Raw genomic sequence first — 15,947 nt, 5'->3', positions numbered from 1 at the left:
CTAAGGGACCACTGGGGGAGAGGGGCAGAGCCAAGACTCTAATCCTATTAGGCTGGCCTTCTCGGGAGCCTGTTCTTTCTGCCACCTTTCCCTGCATCTAACTGGTCTCCAGGCACAGAGCCTACTCCTCAGGAACTGATGTACGGGTGGCTCCAGAAGTTCTGGAGGATGCCAGCACTGTCCCGGCCTCAGACTACAGTCTGGTAGCTTGATCTTCAATGCTGGGGCCAGCCCTTCTGTGTGGGAGACTGGCCCCTCTCGCTCATCTTCTTCCCATGTCCTGCCCTAAATATTCATTCAACGACCCAGTGCTGGGACCACAGAAATGAGCAGGGAGTGATTCAGGCACGAGTTCGCTGAGCGGCAGTGCTGGACTCTGGCTGAGATTCTGGGGTCAAGTTGAGTTCTGCTACTTTCTCCCAAGGGATCCGGCTCCTGAGCCTCATTTTCCTCATGTCCCAGGTAGAAATAGCAGTAGCATAAGAGTGATGGTGCGTACAGGGCTCAGGGCCTAAAGGTAGTGGCCATTCTGCGTTCGTTCACCACACTCAGGGTTTGCCACAAGTCAGGCTGTGTGCAGGCTGCCGGAGGCAGGGATGAATCCATGTGGTTTGTCCTAAGAGGGGCACCTGGCTGGCTCAGTTCGTCGGACCTGTGACTCTTTTTAAAAATGTTTTTAAGTTTATTTATTTGAGAGAGAGAGAGAGAGAGAATGTGAGAGTGGGGGGAACGGCAGAGAGAGAGAGAGAGAGAGGGAGATGGGGAATCCCAAGCAGGCTCCACGCCATCAGCGCAGAGCCTGACACGGGGCTCAAACTCACGAACCTCGAGATCATGACCGGAGCCAAAGTCGGATGCTTAACCCACTGAGCCACCCAGGTGCCCTGAACATACGACTCTTAATCTCAGGGTCATGAGTTCAAGCCCCACATTGGGTGCGCAGCCTACTTAAAATTTAAAAAAAAAAATTTTTTTTTAATCCATGTGGTTCTTGAGGCCCAAGAAGATCCAGGAGGCAGACAGGTAAAACATTAGAGCTCCAGCCACTTGATCCTTCTCTTCCCCACCCTTTCCTATGCACGCTCCCCTGCCCCCCAAACACACAGGCCTGATTACCCACGGACCACCTCCCACCCCAGGCCTGCCTTTGACCCTTGGCCCACTTTTAGGGTCCTAGAGGTGGTGGGAAGGGGGTATCAATCAGCATCTCAAAGCCCAGAGGAGCTTCCTTTGGGTGCGCAGCAGGCTCATCCTCCTCCCAACCTGGAGAGGGAGAGCCCACCCCCTGTGAGATGGGTGTGTGTTTTGCCACACATCCCAGCCAGCCAATAGGGACACGGGATTTCAGGGGCGGGCCTGAGAAGTCCTCCGTAAAAGGAGGTGGGGACCAGTGCCCGTTGGTCTGTTCTAGGTGTGAGGAGGTACCAGGGGCTCCTCCGGGCTCTGGAGGTAGGCATGTCCTCCTTGGGGCTGGGGGAGAGACCAGAGCATCCTCAGGTGTGAGGTGTGGGGAAAGCCCCTTCTCTGCCCCCTCGGCGAACTGATTTCCTCTTCTACCTCACCCTCGGCCGGCTGAGCTGGCCCGGTCCCAAGGAAGATGAGTTTGGGGCAGGAGGCAGTCAGTTCATGCACTGAGCACACCTCTCCTCTCTCTGAGCAGCTCCCAGCATGGGCAAAGAGAAGACCCACATCAACATTGTGGTCATCGGCCACGTGGATTCGGGCAAGTCCACCACAACGGGGCATCTCATCTACAAATGTGGGGGCATCGACAAGAGGACCATCGACAGGTTTGAGAAGGAGGCCGCGGAGGTGAGGCTGCTCTATCTGAGCCTCCCTGCCCTCCTTTCCAGCCTTGGTTTCCCTGGGAGGGATGCCTCTTGTGGGCTGGTAGGCGCTTTCCTGCTCAATCATGCCAGGCAGGTGGTGTGGCTGCCATTTTCCAGGTGAGACAAATGAGGCTCCAAAGGGGGACAGCGCTTGCCTGAGGATGGCACCAAGGTTTAAATGTCAGTGTGACACAGATGCCATGCTGTCTCTCCGAAGGTAAAGCTGCCATTTAAGAGGGGAAAGGATTTATTTGCCATGCTTCTGCCATGGACCTTAGGGCCCTGGATACAATGCTGAACTTGGCAGGCACTGCCCCCTAGAAACTCCTGGTCACACACCCTCCCGTTACACGATAAGCTCAGCAACAGCGTGGGTGCTGTAGGAAGCCCAGTCAGGAACAATGAATGCGTCCTGAGAGGCCCTGAAGGCTTCCCCGAGGAAGAAACCTCCTCTGAGCCTTGAGGAAATGGGGCAGGTGTCCGTGAGCCACCAGGAGATTGGAACAGCAGGTGTAGTAGGCCTTGAGTGCCCTGTTAAAGAGCCTGGCCACTTTCCCTGCAGCCACTAAAGGGTTTCCAGCATGCGAGTGACAAGAATCAGACAGTATCTTTTCAGAAAAAGCACACTGGCTGCAACACGGGGACAACAGGCCCAAGGGCCCAACGGTGGGGGCTGGGAAGCCAGTTGGGAGGTTGTTGCTCCTGACCCACAGGAGCAAAGATGGTGGCCTGGGCTCAGGCGGCAGCAGTGGCCATGGCATGGAGAGTAATGGATGGAGTCCAGGGACTTGGAGTTGGGGAGTCCACAGAACTTAGGAGTTAGCTGTAGGGAAGGGGGTAAGGGAGGAAGAAGAGCTGAGGGTGAGCCCCAAGTTTCTCATTTTGGAAACTGGAAGATCGGTGAATATCAGGAGCAGAGCTGGTCTGGAGTCTGCTCTAGATGTGTGAAATTTGAGGTGTCCACAGGGCTTTCTGTGCTGATGTCCAGGAGGGCAGCTGAGTATTGGAGTCCAGAGCTCAAGACAGAAACCAAGGTTGGAGACCAAACCACGGGAGTGAGCTGGGTACACGCCGTGGGAAAGGATGTGGGACAGAGTCCCGGGATGGGTGGAGAAAGAGCCCATGCAGGGGAATGAGAAGGGAGACCCAGGGAGGTGGGTGGAAAACCTTAGAGTTGAAAAAGCATCAAACAAGATGGGAATAGTCTGTAGAACCAGCTGCTGTAAAGGTATAAACAGATGGAAAAGAGAAAGCAATAGGTCATAAATCAGTGCCATCAGCTATTTTGCTAATCTTGGCTTCCTCGGGTACAGTTGGAATTGTGGGAGCGCTTATGTGCCAGGGGCTGCTAAGGAAAGTTTTAGAACTTTGAGAAAGAGACTGGTCCACAGTCAATATGACAGAAGCATAACCAGAGTTATAGAAAAAACCAAATGGTCTGATGCAGTGTTTCTCAAACTTTCTGGTCTCAAGAACTCTTTACATTCTTAAAGCCACCCAAAGGAGTTTATGTGAATTATATATTTATGATATTCAAATTTGAAAGTGAGGTTTTAAAAATGCTTAATTCATTGGGGTGCCCGGGGTGGCTCAGTCGGTTGAGTGTCTGACTCTTAATTTCCACTCAGGTCACGATTCCAGGGTTGTGGGATCGAGTCCTGTGTAGGGCTCCAAGCTGAGTGTGGAGCCTGCTTGGGATTCTCTCTCCCTCTGCTCCTCTCCCCCATTTGCGTGCATGTGCGCTCTCTCTCTCAAAAAATGCTTAATTCACTTAAAAATAATAGTAATAAACTCTTTAATGTTAACATATTTTTCATACAGAGAAAGTGTGATACTTAACTATTTTCCAAGACAAAAAATGTTGGGAGGGTGGCACTGTTTTACATTTTTGCTGATAGCTTTAACGCCTGGCTTAATAGAAGACAGCTGGATTCTCACCTTCTGCCATCAGTCTGTTGTGATTTCACATGTCATGTAACCCCTAGAAAAGACTACACAATGGTGAGAGAGTGAGGGCGGGGAGGCAAATAATGTCTTCATATTATAAATAACAGTTTTGACCTTGCAAACTCTAAAAGGTATCAGGGTCTCCGGACCGCTCTTTGATAGCTGCTTATCTGATAAATATTCTAAACTACAATGGATTTTATAGACGTTCCTACAGCGACAAAAGTTAGGACACCTGGGTTCTAATTCTATCTTTTAATAACCTAATTAGTTTGCTTGGGGGGTGCCACCTGGTCTCTGGTCTTTCTTGTTCTCCACTCCGCCCCTTAATTAGAGCTAAAATGAACAGATGCCCAGGTCCCGTGAGCCGGCAAGTGGTAGAGTGTTCCCTGAACAAGCATGCTAACTTGAATATGCTACCACCTTTAGGTAGTGTCATTTTTACCAGTGCTGAAAGAAGCTCAACTTTTCCAGGGTGTCACGAGTAATTATCAGCCATAGATACTGGTTTAACATTTAACATAAGGTAGTGGTTGAGAGTTTGAACTGGAGTCTGATGCTTTGGGTTCAAATCCTGACTCTGCTGTTTATTAATTATATGATCTTGAGCCAGTCAGTTAATTTCTCTGTTACTTTATCTGCAAGATGAAGATAATAAAACTTCACTGGGTTGTTGGGAGATTAAATGAGATACCCCATGTTAAATGCTTAAAACAGCACTGAGCCCATGGTCAGAATTACTTATGTGTTTGCTACTACTGGTTGAGGGCTTGCTGACCATGTGCCAGTGGTCCACATGCCTGCCTAGGTGCTCTGTCATTTGGCCCTGCATCACTCTGACTTTAAAACATGCTCTGAAATAAAAAATTAATTATATAAGTAATAAATTCTATTGTTTGAAAGATTCAAAGGCATCTCCATACACTGACTGCCCTGTTACCATCCCTCTCACTCTCAACTCATTTGGGAACTTCTTTCTTGGTTCATGGGCAGCTTTGGATACAGGGGTGACCCTGGGGTCTTCCCTCCTATTTCTGGACCAGGTAGGCAAAGGTTCCTTCAAGTACGCCTGGGTACTGGACAAGCTGAAGGCAGAGCGGGAACGTGGCATCACCATTGACATCTCCCTGTGGAAGTTTGAGACCAAAAAATACTACATCACCATCATCGATGCCCCAGGTCACCGTGACTTCATCAAGAACATGATCACAGGCACCTCACAGGTACCACTAGAGTTGTCTTGGCTCTGCTTTGGGGGTGGGCAGTGGGTGTCCCAGGCCAAATTTGAGCTGGGCCTTCTTGCCCCTGTCACTTGGGCCAGGCAGACTGCGCTGTGCTGATTGTGGCAAGTGGTGTAGGTGAGTTTGAGTCTGGCATCTCTAAGAATGGGCAGACCCGTGAGCATGTACTGCTGGCCTATACGCTGGGTGTGAAGCAGCTCATCGTGGCAGTCAATAAGATGGACATCACGGAGCCTCCTTACAGTAGTGCACGCTTTGAGGAGATCAGCAAGGAGGTGAAGGCCTATATCAAGAAGATCGGTTACAACTCTGAGGCTGTTGCCTTTGTGCCCATCTCCGGCTGGCATGGAGACAACATGATAGAACCCAGCAACAAGGTGAGAGCTGACTGGGACAGGGCCAATTCAATGCAACATTCCCACTCAAATCTTTGAGCTTCTCCTGGAATTACCAGCATTTTTAGCACACTTATGGGCCAATCACTGTGCAGGGTCTCCTTCCCCAAGGGTTACATAATTTGATCCGCATTTTACAGATAAACAGAGATTACTCAAGACTATACAACTAGTAAGCACAGAGTTGCATTGTACAATGTAGTAGTTACATGTGGCTATTAAATTATTAAAGTTAAGCCAAATGCAATCATTTCAGTACCTTAGTTGTATTGGCTACATGTCAAGTGCCCAACAAACATATGGGGCTACCATATTGGACAGGGAAGTCACAGAATATTTCCACCTTTGCAGAAAGTTCTGTTAAGCAGTGCCAGCAGAGTCTAGAATTCTAGTCCATGCCTATAGCATCTAAGCTACCTCTCAAGGCAGATTAGGGAGTGTGGGGGCAATATAAATGTGTCTAAGATATGGTCACTGTGTTCATGGATCCTGGAACCTAACAGAGTTTAAAATTCTTAAATGAGTGTCTCCCTACAAAGGAAGTCTAGCTCTGGCATCAGACCTGGGTTCAAGCCCCAGCTTTCTCCCTCATCCAGAGTAAAGGGGTAAGAGAGGAATTAATACTCCCTGCCTAAGGACTCCTTTTGAGCATTTTGGTGCTCAAATGCTAACTCAAATGCTAACTGCTATCTATCACTAACTACTGCCTAAAGCCTACCTTTTCTATAACTGACTTGAGGATTCTTAGCCGTTTCCTCCACATGTACATATCAGAACCTTTTTCTGATTGTAAAAGTAATGTCTAACATTTTTACAATGAGCCTTTCATGTAGATATGAAGCATAAACTGCAATCCCATAGCTTATAGATAACCTGGTTTTCTTGCAATTCTCTAGATATTCACAGCTGGACTTAAACTGTGTGTGATTTTTTAGAAACTCTTTGTTTAGAATCTTCTTTGCCATTTAAACCTGTTTAATACTTAATGGGTGTTTTATATTGCAGAGATCACAGAGGTACAGTGTAGCCATATCCTTATTAAATGAAAATGGTATTTGAGAAATTACCATGTGCCAGACACCAGACTAAACACTTTACATGGACACGACCCCATGAAGAACGCATTTTATTCCCATGTAAAATAAGAAAACTGGGACACAGTGTAGTTAAATAATAGCCCAAGGTCACCAGCTTCCAAGAATATGGTTTCTTGTTTTGTTAAAAACCACCATAATCATCTTGGTAAATAAATCTTTGCATGTGTCCTCGATAATTTAATTAGAATAAATTGCTACTGAAACAAAGGGTGGGCATTATTTTAGAGTCTTCTGACACATATTGCCCAACTGTCCTTAGGAAAGATTAGAACTACCATTGGCAGTGTGTTCAGTTGGATGGTACTTCAACATTTGCATGCTGGGCACTGTCCTTGGTGCTGAGGGTGTGGTGGGGAATGAGACCCAGCCCTGCTCGTGGCACTGCGGTCTTGGGTCTCGGGTGGGAGAGACAGGGGGGTGGTAATATAGTGGATGATGACAAATGCTAAGAAAAACTTAAGGATGAGGGGGGCATGGTAATGAGAGAGTTCTTCTATATTGGGTGGTGAAGGCGGGCTCTTCTCAAATGACCATAGAACAGAAACCTAAAGCTTTGATGCCCATTCCCCAAGTATTAGCACATAGTTCAGCTAGTGAAATAAGGGGATTTTATCTTCTTGTCCCTTCGGGCATTTATTGGGCATCTAGTATGTTCTAGATGCTAAAAGAACAAAACATGCAGTCAGTGGACTAGACAGTAGATTTAGGATTTAGCCTCCACTCTCAAGAAATACCTGTGACACTGGAGACATCAGTTTCCCCATTTTTATGATGGGGGTGATGCTGACCTCCTAGGCTTATTATGCAGGCCTCTGAGTTGGCATAGAGCCAAGTTAGTGTCCAAGTTCATCAAACTAATAGAAGAGATTATCCTCACAATGAGGTTCTGTTTGAGTGGGGCGTTGGCCTCCTTATCAACTTCTTGTTTGGGCATTGGGCAACCTACTTTTGATCCTCAATTATTCCTCTGTAAAAAGAGGAAATGTTCTTTTTTTTTATGTTTGAATTATTTATATAAAAATGCTTATTACAGTTCTTCAAAGCCTCCTGCTTCCCTTCCACCCCACGCCCCCTGCTTACTAGAGTTGAGTATTAACAGAAATTATAGCTTTATTCCTTGAGTCACCCATTTTTTAGTCCATTAGGCAAGACGTGTTCTGTGTGGCTTCTGTGCTGCATAGCTCTGCTTCTCCCTCACAGAAGAGGGCTTACTTGACTGGAGCCTTCTTCCCTACCCACCAAAGCCATCCCTGATCCCCCTTACCGACCCTTTCACCCACGGCAGTCCCTGCTCCTCTCTCTTCTGAGAGTCTCACTAAGGACTGAGAGATTGTTGTGTGTGATTCCAAGGCCAGGGCACCTCTCCCATGTCCTGCCTTTAATCAATAGGTAAGGGCTGCTATTGCTTTGACACTGATGGTAGACTGAGATTTCAAAGCCTAGGGATTTTCTCAAGGGTCTATGACTGGAAAGGAGAAATGTGACTGGGATTCCACCAGTTTGCCTTACGCCTGAGCTAAGGCCACATGCTGATCAGCTCTGCCGCTTGATGGCTGGCTGCTCACTTGGCCTTTCACATCAACCTCCTTGGCTCTTTCTGTACCTCCTCTGTCCTGGATTTCCAGTTAACTGATACATCTCTGAAGGCAAAGATGACGTTTCTGATGAGCTTTGGCGAGGGTTTTTAGAGAAGTAAATAAAGTGTCTGCTTAAAAGGCATGCATACGATGTACTGTCATACTTAGTTATCCTTTTAGAAGGCCTCACACTCAATAACGCTCTCCTGGCCTAAGATGTTGGGGAACATCTAGTGTTCAGAAGGTGTAAGTGTTAGAGTATTTGAGTCGTATCTTCATTCTCGCTCCTGATGCTTACTTAATTCTGCTGTATGTTTTTTCTGCTCCTTTGTTTCCCCATCTGTGGAATGACAAGATGGAATGAGACCCAAGAGCTAATCAGACTCTAGGAATCTCTGCTTCCTAAAAATATTGGCTCAAGTTGGGCAACAACTACAAGATTTAGAGGAATGGCCACCACTTAGTGGGTGTTTAGTGCATGTCAAACATTGTGCTTGGTGCATTGCATGTGGCCTTTTGTGTTTTACTTGAGCCTGCAAGGTAGGTGGGGATATGTTTCATAGATGAGGAAGCTGAGGCTCAAAATGCATTAAAAAATTGCTTGAAGTCTCATGTTAAAACCAGTTTGGCACCTGGGACAGGCTCCCTCAAGCCTAAGTGAGATGCACATTTGGTGGCTTTTCCAGATGTCCTGGTTCAGAGGCTGGAAGATCACCAGGAAGGAAGGAAACATGGTGGGCATGACCCTGCTAGAAGCGCTAGACTCCATCATGCCCCCTGCCCGCCCTGTGAACAAGCCCCTGCGGCTGCCTCTGCAGGACGTATATAAGATTGGGGGTGAGTGCATGCTGTGTTGGGGGTGCTTGGGGTTGGGGGCTCGTGGAGGTCCGGCTGCTGACAGCTGTGGTTGCTCTGTCCCCCAGGCATCGGCACTGTGCCCGTGGGCCGGGTAGAAACAGGCTTCCTCAGGCCCGGCATGGTGGTGACCTTTGCCCCCTGCAATATCACCACGGAGGTCAAGTCTGTAGAGATGCACCACGAGGCCCTGGCTGAGGCCCTGCCCGGCGACAATGTGGGCTTCAATGTGAAGAACGTGTCGGTGAAGGACATCAGGCGGGGCTATGTGGCAGGAGACAGCAAGAATGACCCGCCCTCAGAGGTGGGGAGCTTCGTCTCCCAGGTGAGGAGGACCATTTAAGGGGTGTCCTCCTGAGACAGCCACACTGTCCTAGGAGAAGAATGGCCCACTGGGTCATTCAGGAAGTGGGCTCTGAGCATATGCTCCATGCTAGGCTCTTGGCCTGCAGTGTAGGTACAGTCCAACTGTCCAGGTTAGGATCCTGATTGCAGCTTATTTGCTACTTTGCCCTTTAACTAAACAATGTACTCTGCTGATCTTAGCTTCCACAGTATGGTCTTGATGTCTTAAAGCAGTTTTCAAATCAGGTGGATTAGAATCACCTGGGGAGTGTTACAAAAATGCTGACTCCTGGGGCGCTTGGGTGGCTGGGACTTAGCGCCTGGTGCTTAGGACTTGAGCTCAAGTCATGATCTTCATCGGCTGGCTATCAGTGCCCGCTTCAGATCCTCTGTCCTCTCTCTCTGCTCTTCTCCTGCTTGCGTTTGCACGCGCACTTGGTGCACACTCTCTCTCAAAAATAAACATTAAAAATGCAGATTCCAGGGGTGCCTGGGTGGCTCAGTCAGTTGAGGGTCCAACTTTGTTTCAGGTCATGATCTCATGGTTCATGAGTTTGAGCCCCGCCTCCGGCTCTGTGCTGACAGCTCAGAGCCTGGAGCCTGCTTCAGATTCTGTGTCTCCCTCTCTCTGCCCCTCCCCAACTCACTCTCGGTCTGTCTCTCAAAAATAAACATTAAAAATTTTTTTTTATTACTTATTTTTGAGAGACAGAGCACAAGTGAGGGAGGGGCAAACAGAATCTGAAGCAGGCTACAGGCCCCAAGCTACCAGCACCGAGCCCGACGCAGGGCTCAAACTCACGAACCCACGAACCGTGAGATCATGACCTGAGCCAAAGTCAGAAGCTTAACTAACTGAACCATCAGGCACCTCCCCCCACCCTCATAATTTAATGCAGATTCCTAACACTCTTCTCAGTGGTTCTGGGAAGTGATGCAGTAGACATGGGTGGAACCTGGGAATCTGTACGTTAGAGCTCTCAGGTGTTTCCTTGGCCCACTTAGAATGTGAAGGCTGTTCTAGATGCAAAGTCTGGCACATTCTTACTTGTGCATGTGGAGGCTGGTGCTACCTTGTAGTGAGCTTGGGAACATTAAATGAGGCGGTGATATGTAAAACAGCTGACCTGGGGCCAACAGGTCACCTAACAAGTTAGCTAGCTGCTATTATAATCCATCTTCTGAATGGTGGGGAAAAGTAGTACGTAAATAACGTACAAGTGTGTTGGTTTTAGTGTCACTCACCCCCAGCTCTGCCACTTGCCTGCTGTTCCATCATGGGTAAGTTACTCAGGCTCTCTGCTGTGAAAATTAAATCGGAATGCATGAGATCTACTTAGCACAGAACTTGGTACACTCAATAAACGTTCAAATGCTCAGTATGACTTAAAATGTGTCCAAGGGGCCTAACCCCTTGGCTGGTCAGGGCCGCCTCCTTTGGTGGATGCTTGGCTAATCCCCTCCCCGGCTCCCATCCCACCCTGGGTTCCAGGTGATCATTCTCAACCACCCTGGCAGTATTGCAGCTGGCTACTCACCAGTTCTGGACTGCCACACGGCCCACATCGCCTGTAAGTTTGCAGAGCTCAGGGAGAAGATTGACCGGCGCTCAGGCAAGAAGCTGGAAGATAATCCCAAAGCCCTAAAGTCTGGGGACTCGGCCATTGTTCAGATGATCCCACGAAAGCCCATGTGTGTGGAAAGCTTCTCAGAGTACCCACCCCTTGGTAAGTCCTGACAGCACCTGGCTAGTGGGGCTGCCCCATCCTCCTCCTGGCTCCAGGGAGCCAGTTAGCCAATGTGTCACATCCAAGCCAGGTTGCAGAACCTGGTTAGAAGGACCCGAGTTCCAGGTTAGGGGGGCTCAACAACAAAAAAAAGGAAAATGGTTTTTGTCTAGTGTCATACAGCAAGGCAGGGGCCACTTTAGAGCCTTAGTTACTCAAAGTAGGGTCCGTGGACTAGCAGCATGGGCATCCCCTGGGAGGTGGTTAGACATGCAGAGCCTCAGGCCCCACCCAGACCTGCTGAACTCAAGTCTGCGGTTTAACAATATCCGCAGGTAATCGGGATGCATATCGATTTAAGACACTCTGATCCAGAGGAGGTGAATAAAGCAGAGATTATTAGGGATCTTCTTTTTCCATCTTCTTCTCTAGTGCAGTGGTTTTCAAACCTGGCGGATAATCAGAACCACTGATGGACCCTATTAAACTCAGCGGCTCAGACCCTGATAGATTCACCTGGTCAGGGCTGCAGCCTAGGAGTCTGTTTCTTAGATTCCCCAAGTATATTATACATGGCTAGGTTTGAACAATTAACCTAGAATGTTCTGAACTCTAATGTATAGGGGGTAGGCACTTTTGTACAGTGCCTATTCTGTGCTAGATGACAGAGATTTTTAAAAAAAATTTTTAACGTTTATTTTTGAGAGAGGGAGAGTGTAAGCAGGGGGTGGGGCAGAGAGAGAGAGGGAGACACAGAATCGGAAGCAGGCTCCAGGCTCTGAGCTGTCAGCACAGAGCCCGATGCGGGGCTCGAATTCACGAGCTGTGAGATCATGATCTGAGCCGAAGTCAGAAGCTCAACTGTTCAACCGACTGAGCCACCCAGGCACCCCACAGATGATAGAGATTTATAAACAAACAAGTCCCAGCCTTCAGGGTCTCCCAGGGTGTGAATTTCAAAAGGCTAATTTTAGAGGTGGGCCACAGAGGCTGCCACATGAATCTTACAAAGCTGGTTTAGTACTTCCTATCTCTGCCAAAAATACTATGAGGTTGAAGCCAGATGCCATGAGCCTTTCCCTCTACCACTTGAAGTCAGAGAGCATTCAAGAACTCCCCTCCCCTAGGAGAAGCATCTGCCAGATTCACAGCTGAATGTAAATGAGATCCATCCTGTGGGTTGTTGTGGTGGGCACAGAGAAAGAGCTAGTTGGTTGGCAGCTGGAGCATCGGCAGGGTAGGTTGGTGAGTTGCACCAAAAGCAAAGTTTTTCCCTGTGACCTTTACTTATGGAAATGGGATGACAGTCCAGGGGCTAAGAATGTAAGTGTTGGTTTGAGACTTTCTGGGTTTTCAACCATCACAGAGTGACCTCCTTCTTTCCCCCAGCTTTCCCAACTATAAAGTAGATAGGAGATCTATGAGACACGAAAATTAAATGCACTCACATGTATAATTTAGGGTACTACTTACTTGGCCTCCCGTACAAGTGTCCTAGCTCGTGCCTTGGTAGCATTCCCCATTTGTTTCTTCATGTCCTGTGTCCTAGGTCGCTTCGCTGTCCGTGACATGAGGCAGACGGTGGCGGTTGGGGTCATCAAGGCTGTGGAGAAAAAAGCAGCAACTGGTGGCAAAGTCACCAAATCTGCCATGAAAGCGGCCAGGAAGTGAGTGGTGACAGCTACTTCAGGCCTTTCCAGGCCAGGAGCAGCCCAGGAGGAGCCACAGCTGGAAAAGAATGGGCTCAAGGAGAAGCCTTGGACTTAACTCTTCTCTTGCCTTAACTGTCTTAAACCTGCCCCCTGCTAATGCAGTTTTCTTTTTGCTGAGGAGCTTGAGGCATGGGAATAAAGCACACCAAGACTTTTTGCCCCTGCCTCTATTGGCCTTGATGTTGCAAGCAAGGAGGAAGTAGGTGGGGTGCTCAGTCTAATTCTACCCCTTGCTTTCCTTCTGGTGCCTGACTGGTGCAAGAACCAGAGAGCTGGGGTCACAGGGAGGAAAAGGTGTAAAGAGAAAAGTCCAGGGCAGCTTTTGGCCCCGGCCAAATTCATCAGTTCCTAGAACAGGACTCTAGTGTTAAACAGCCTGACTTTAGTGTCTATAAAAGTTACTAAACTTCTGTGTGCCTTGCTCATCTGTAAAATGGGAAAACAATGTCTGCCTCCACAGGGATGTTGAAGTTTGAGCAAGCTGGTACTTGCTGGGCATGGTAATTAGCTACTCTCATTAACATGGTGTGGGCACTGGAGGCAAGTGAGCACTATCCTGGGATAGCACTATCCAGAACTGGAGAAGTTCTGTTGGAAAAAAGTTGGCAGGGGGAGAGTGAGCCCTGAGATTTGTAGGGCAAGCTCTGTTTTAGATCTGCAGGGTACAGGTCTTCCTCAGGTTATTTTAACTTCAGCTTGACAATTTTAGAGTTACGAAGCTGCAAGAAACCCCAGGTTTTTTTCACCCAGAATCCCCAAATCCTATTTACCACATTTTTTCCCTGAATTATTCGAGAGTGATCTGCAGACATGATGGCCATTTACAGCAAATGCTGCAGGCGTATTTCTTAAATCCAAAAGAATATTCTGATATAACCAAGGTAAAGTGATCAGAATGAGGGTGTTTTATTTCTTTTATTTTTAATGTTTTATTTTTTGAGACAGAGAGAGACACAGCATGAATGGGGGAGGGGCAGAGAGAGAGGGAGACACAGAATCGGAAGCAGGCTCCAGGCTCTGAGCCATCAGCCCAGAGCCTGATGCGGGGCTCGAACTCACAAACCGTGAGATCGTGACCCGAGCTGAAGTCGGACGCTCAACTGACTGAGCCACCCAGGCGCCCCGAGGGTGTTTTAAACTAACATGGGTCCACTTCTGAAATCTGCAGGTCTAATTCAGATTTCACCAGTTACTCCAAAAACATGCTTCACGGCAAAAGAAAATCCAGGATCGTGTGTTGCATTAAAGCATCTTGTCTCTTTACTCCAAGTTTTGGAGCTGCCCCTCCCTTGGTTTGGTTTCTGCGAGAGGTTTGACTGAGGCCTCAGCTCTGAGCTAGCTAGTGGGTGCTTGGAGGAAGCTCAAGGGTGCAGGGGTGACTGATGGGGGGGGAGGGGGATGAGGGGTCTTTTTTACTCTCCTCCCTCAACCCAGCTTCCCAGAAGTCCCCTTTGTCCCTACTGGATGAAACAAGGAGAGCCTGGGGGATTTTACCTCCCCTGTAGCGGTGGGAGAAGGGAATTATGGCAGCAGAAATAGGCTTGTCTCTTTTGCCACCAAAGCCTTCTGTCCATTTATTCCGGTTAAAGAAACTGACCGATTCGAGATTCTACCTCCGTTGTGGATCCTGGCAGCCCCTTGAGTCCCGATGTTGAGGATTTAGTGTAAACCAGGAAGCTCTATTACTGTTTGCGATTGGAGCCTTCGTCAGAGACCGATCTTGCAAGCCCTTTTTGTGACTGCAGGTTGACTCTTGACTATACACCGTGTCTAACACATTTTGGGGTGGGGGGGCGGGGTGTGTAAGTTTGCTTGGCTACAGTGGGTTTATATTAAGAGCAACCTCGTATTGCAAGCTTACTGCGTGCCCTACGCAATTACTTTTGATTTTCACAACAACCACATATGATCTAGGTACCCATTTTATCTTTTAATTTTTTTTAACGTTTGTTTTTGAAGGAGAAAGAGAGAGAGAGGAAGGGGGGGAGGAGTAGAGCAAGGGAGACACAGAACCGGAAGCAGGCTCCAGGCTCTGAGCTGTCAGCCCAGAGCCCGACGCGGGGCTCGAACCCACGAACCTCGAGATCATGACCTGAGCTGAAGTCGGACGCTCAACCGACTGAGCCACCCAGGCGCCCCTAGGTACCCATTTTAAAGCCGAGGGAAACTGAGGCTGAAAGGGGTCTAATTGGTAACCTGCCCTCGGTCGCAGAGCGATGATCTAGCCGAGATAGGAGCACAGCTGCCTGTCTCCACAGCTCAGGACTCTTAAGCCACCACTGTTCTAATTGTATACATTCCATTTGTTTACATTTTTACCGAATAAAATAAATTTTTTACGTCACAGTTGGCATAATTGCTTTCATGTAGTTCTGGAAGTCTCATCACGCAAGAACCACCAGGTCCGGAGACTGGGGGGAGGGAAGAGCGTCAACGGAGACCGGAAGCTCAATGAAAAGTCCGTTCGGGAGTTTTAAAGACCGCTTTTGGAAAACCCAGGTCCCGGGGGTCTGCCGGCGTCGCCCGCGGCTGCCGGCAGCGCCCATCAGGCCTCGCCGGACGCTGCGTCGCGTCGCTCGGGCCCCTCCCGCTCCTCCTCAGCTCTCCCTTTAGCCTGGGAAAAGAGCCCGCCTCCTGACCCATAAGGCCCTGGGCCGGAAGCTCCACTTTCTCTTCCTGTCCTCCACCATGGCGGTGAGTAGCTGAGCCCTCGGTTTGCTTCCCTTCATCCGCCTTCATCCACGGCCGGCCGAGCCCGCGGGAGCTGCCTCGTCCGCGGCCGGAGGAGAAGGGAGCCCGCAGTGCTGGCCGTGCCGAAACTGGCAGAGCCATGCGGGCGCAGGGCGCGGAGCTGAACCCTGTCGCCTCCCCTCCGCTCTCTCAGGAGCGGGCTCGGAGCAGGCGCCGGGAGGGCTCAGAAGCATAGCCCGTAGGCTGCAGGGAGGGCGAGCGGAGCGAACGGAGGGGCTGGCACGCGGTGTCAGGACCTGTTGCCCGTTCTGAGGACTTGAGACCTCCCCGGCGCTGGGGAACCTCAGCCTGTTTGTCCGCTTGGGGAAGGCGCTCGCCTTCTGCCGCAGCCGCTGGGCTGCTTCGGAAGGGAACGGGGACGTCGCACAACCACGTGTTTCCCGTTTCCCCAGCTTTTCGATTCAATTTTCTCCCCCATTAGCTTTATAATGGGGACGCGCTCCGACACCTTACGCGTTGAGTCCCTTGGGC

General features: G+C 49.3%; 1 protein-coding gene and 1 long non-coding RNA gene across 2 annotated transcripts; one reads left to right on the top strand and one right to left on the bottom strand.

The window, feature by feature from the left end:
* The first annotated feature begins 1,537 nt into the window (after window positions 1-1,537).
* LOC109274301 (elongation factor 1-alpha, somatic form-like) lies at window positions 1,538-12,773 on the top strand. The gene is made up of 7 exons (XM_019461770.2): window positions 1,538-1,812; window positions 4,820-4,999; window positions 5,098-5,394; window positions 8,773-8,923; window positions 9,010-9,266; window positions 10,779-11,013; window positions 12,563-12,773. The coding sequence occupies exons 1-7, from the start codon at window positions 1,669-1,671 to the stop codon at window positions 12,682-12,684; spliced, it is 1,386 nt and encodes a 461-aa protein (XP_019317315.2). The 5' UTR covers window positions 1,538-1,668; the 3' UTR covers window positions 12,685-12,773.
* LOC109274302 (uncharacterized) lies at window positions 3,608-15,268 on the bottom strand. The gene is made up of 5 exons (XR_008420848.1): window positions 15,066-15,268; window positions 12,487-12,616; window positions 10,825-10,907; window positions 10,532-10,588; window positions 3,608-4,630 (listed from the first exon to the last, which is right to left on the bottom strand). It is a non-coding gene; the product is annotated as an uncharacterized LOC109274302 (long non-coding RNA).
* Window positions 15,269-15,947: the final 679 nt, after the last annotated feature.

The sequence above is a fragment of the Panthera pardus genome, unplaced genomic scaffold (genome assembly GCF_024362965.1).
Source record: "Panthera pardus isolate Hobbes unplaced genomic scaffold, ASM2436296v1 HiC_scaffold_11, whole genome shotgun sequence".
Taxonomy (NCBI): Eukaryota; Metazoa; Chordata; class Mammalia; order Carnivora; family Felidae; genus Panthera; species Panthera pardus.
The sequence above is the reverse complement of the archived record's forward strand: the minus strand, read 5'-3'. Positions and strand labels throughout refer to the sequence as shown.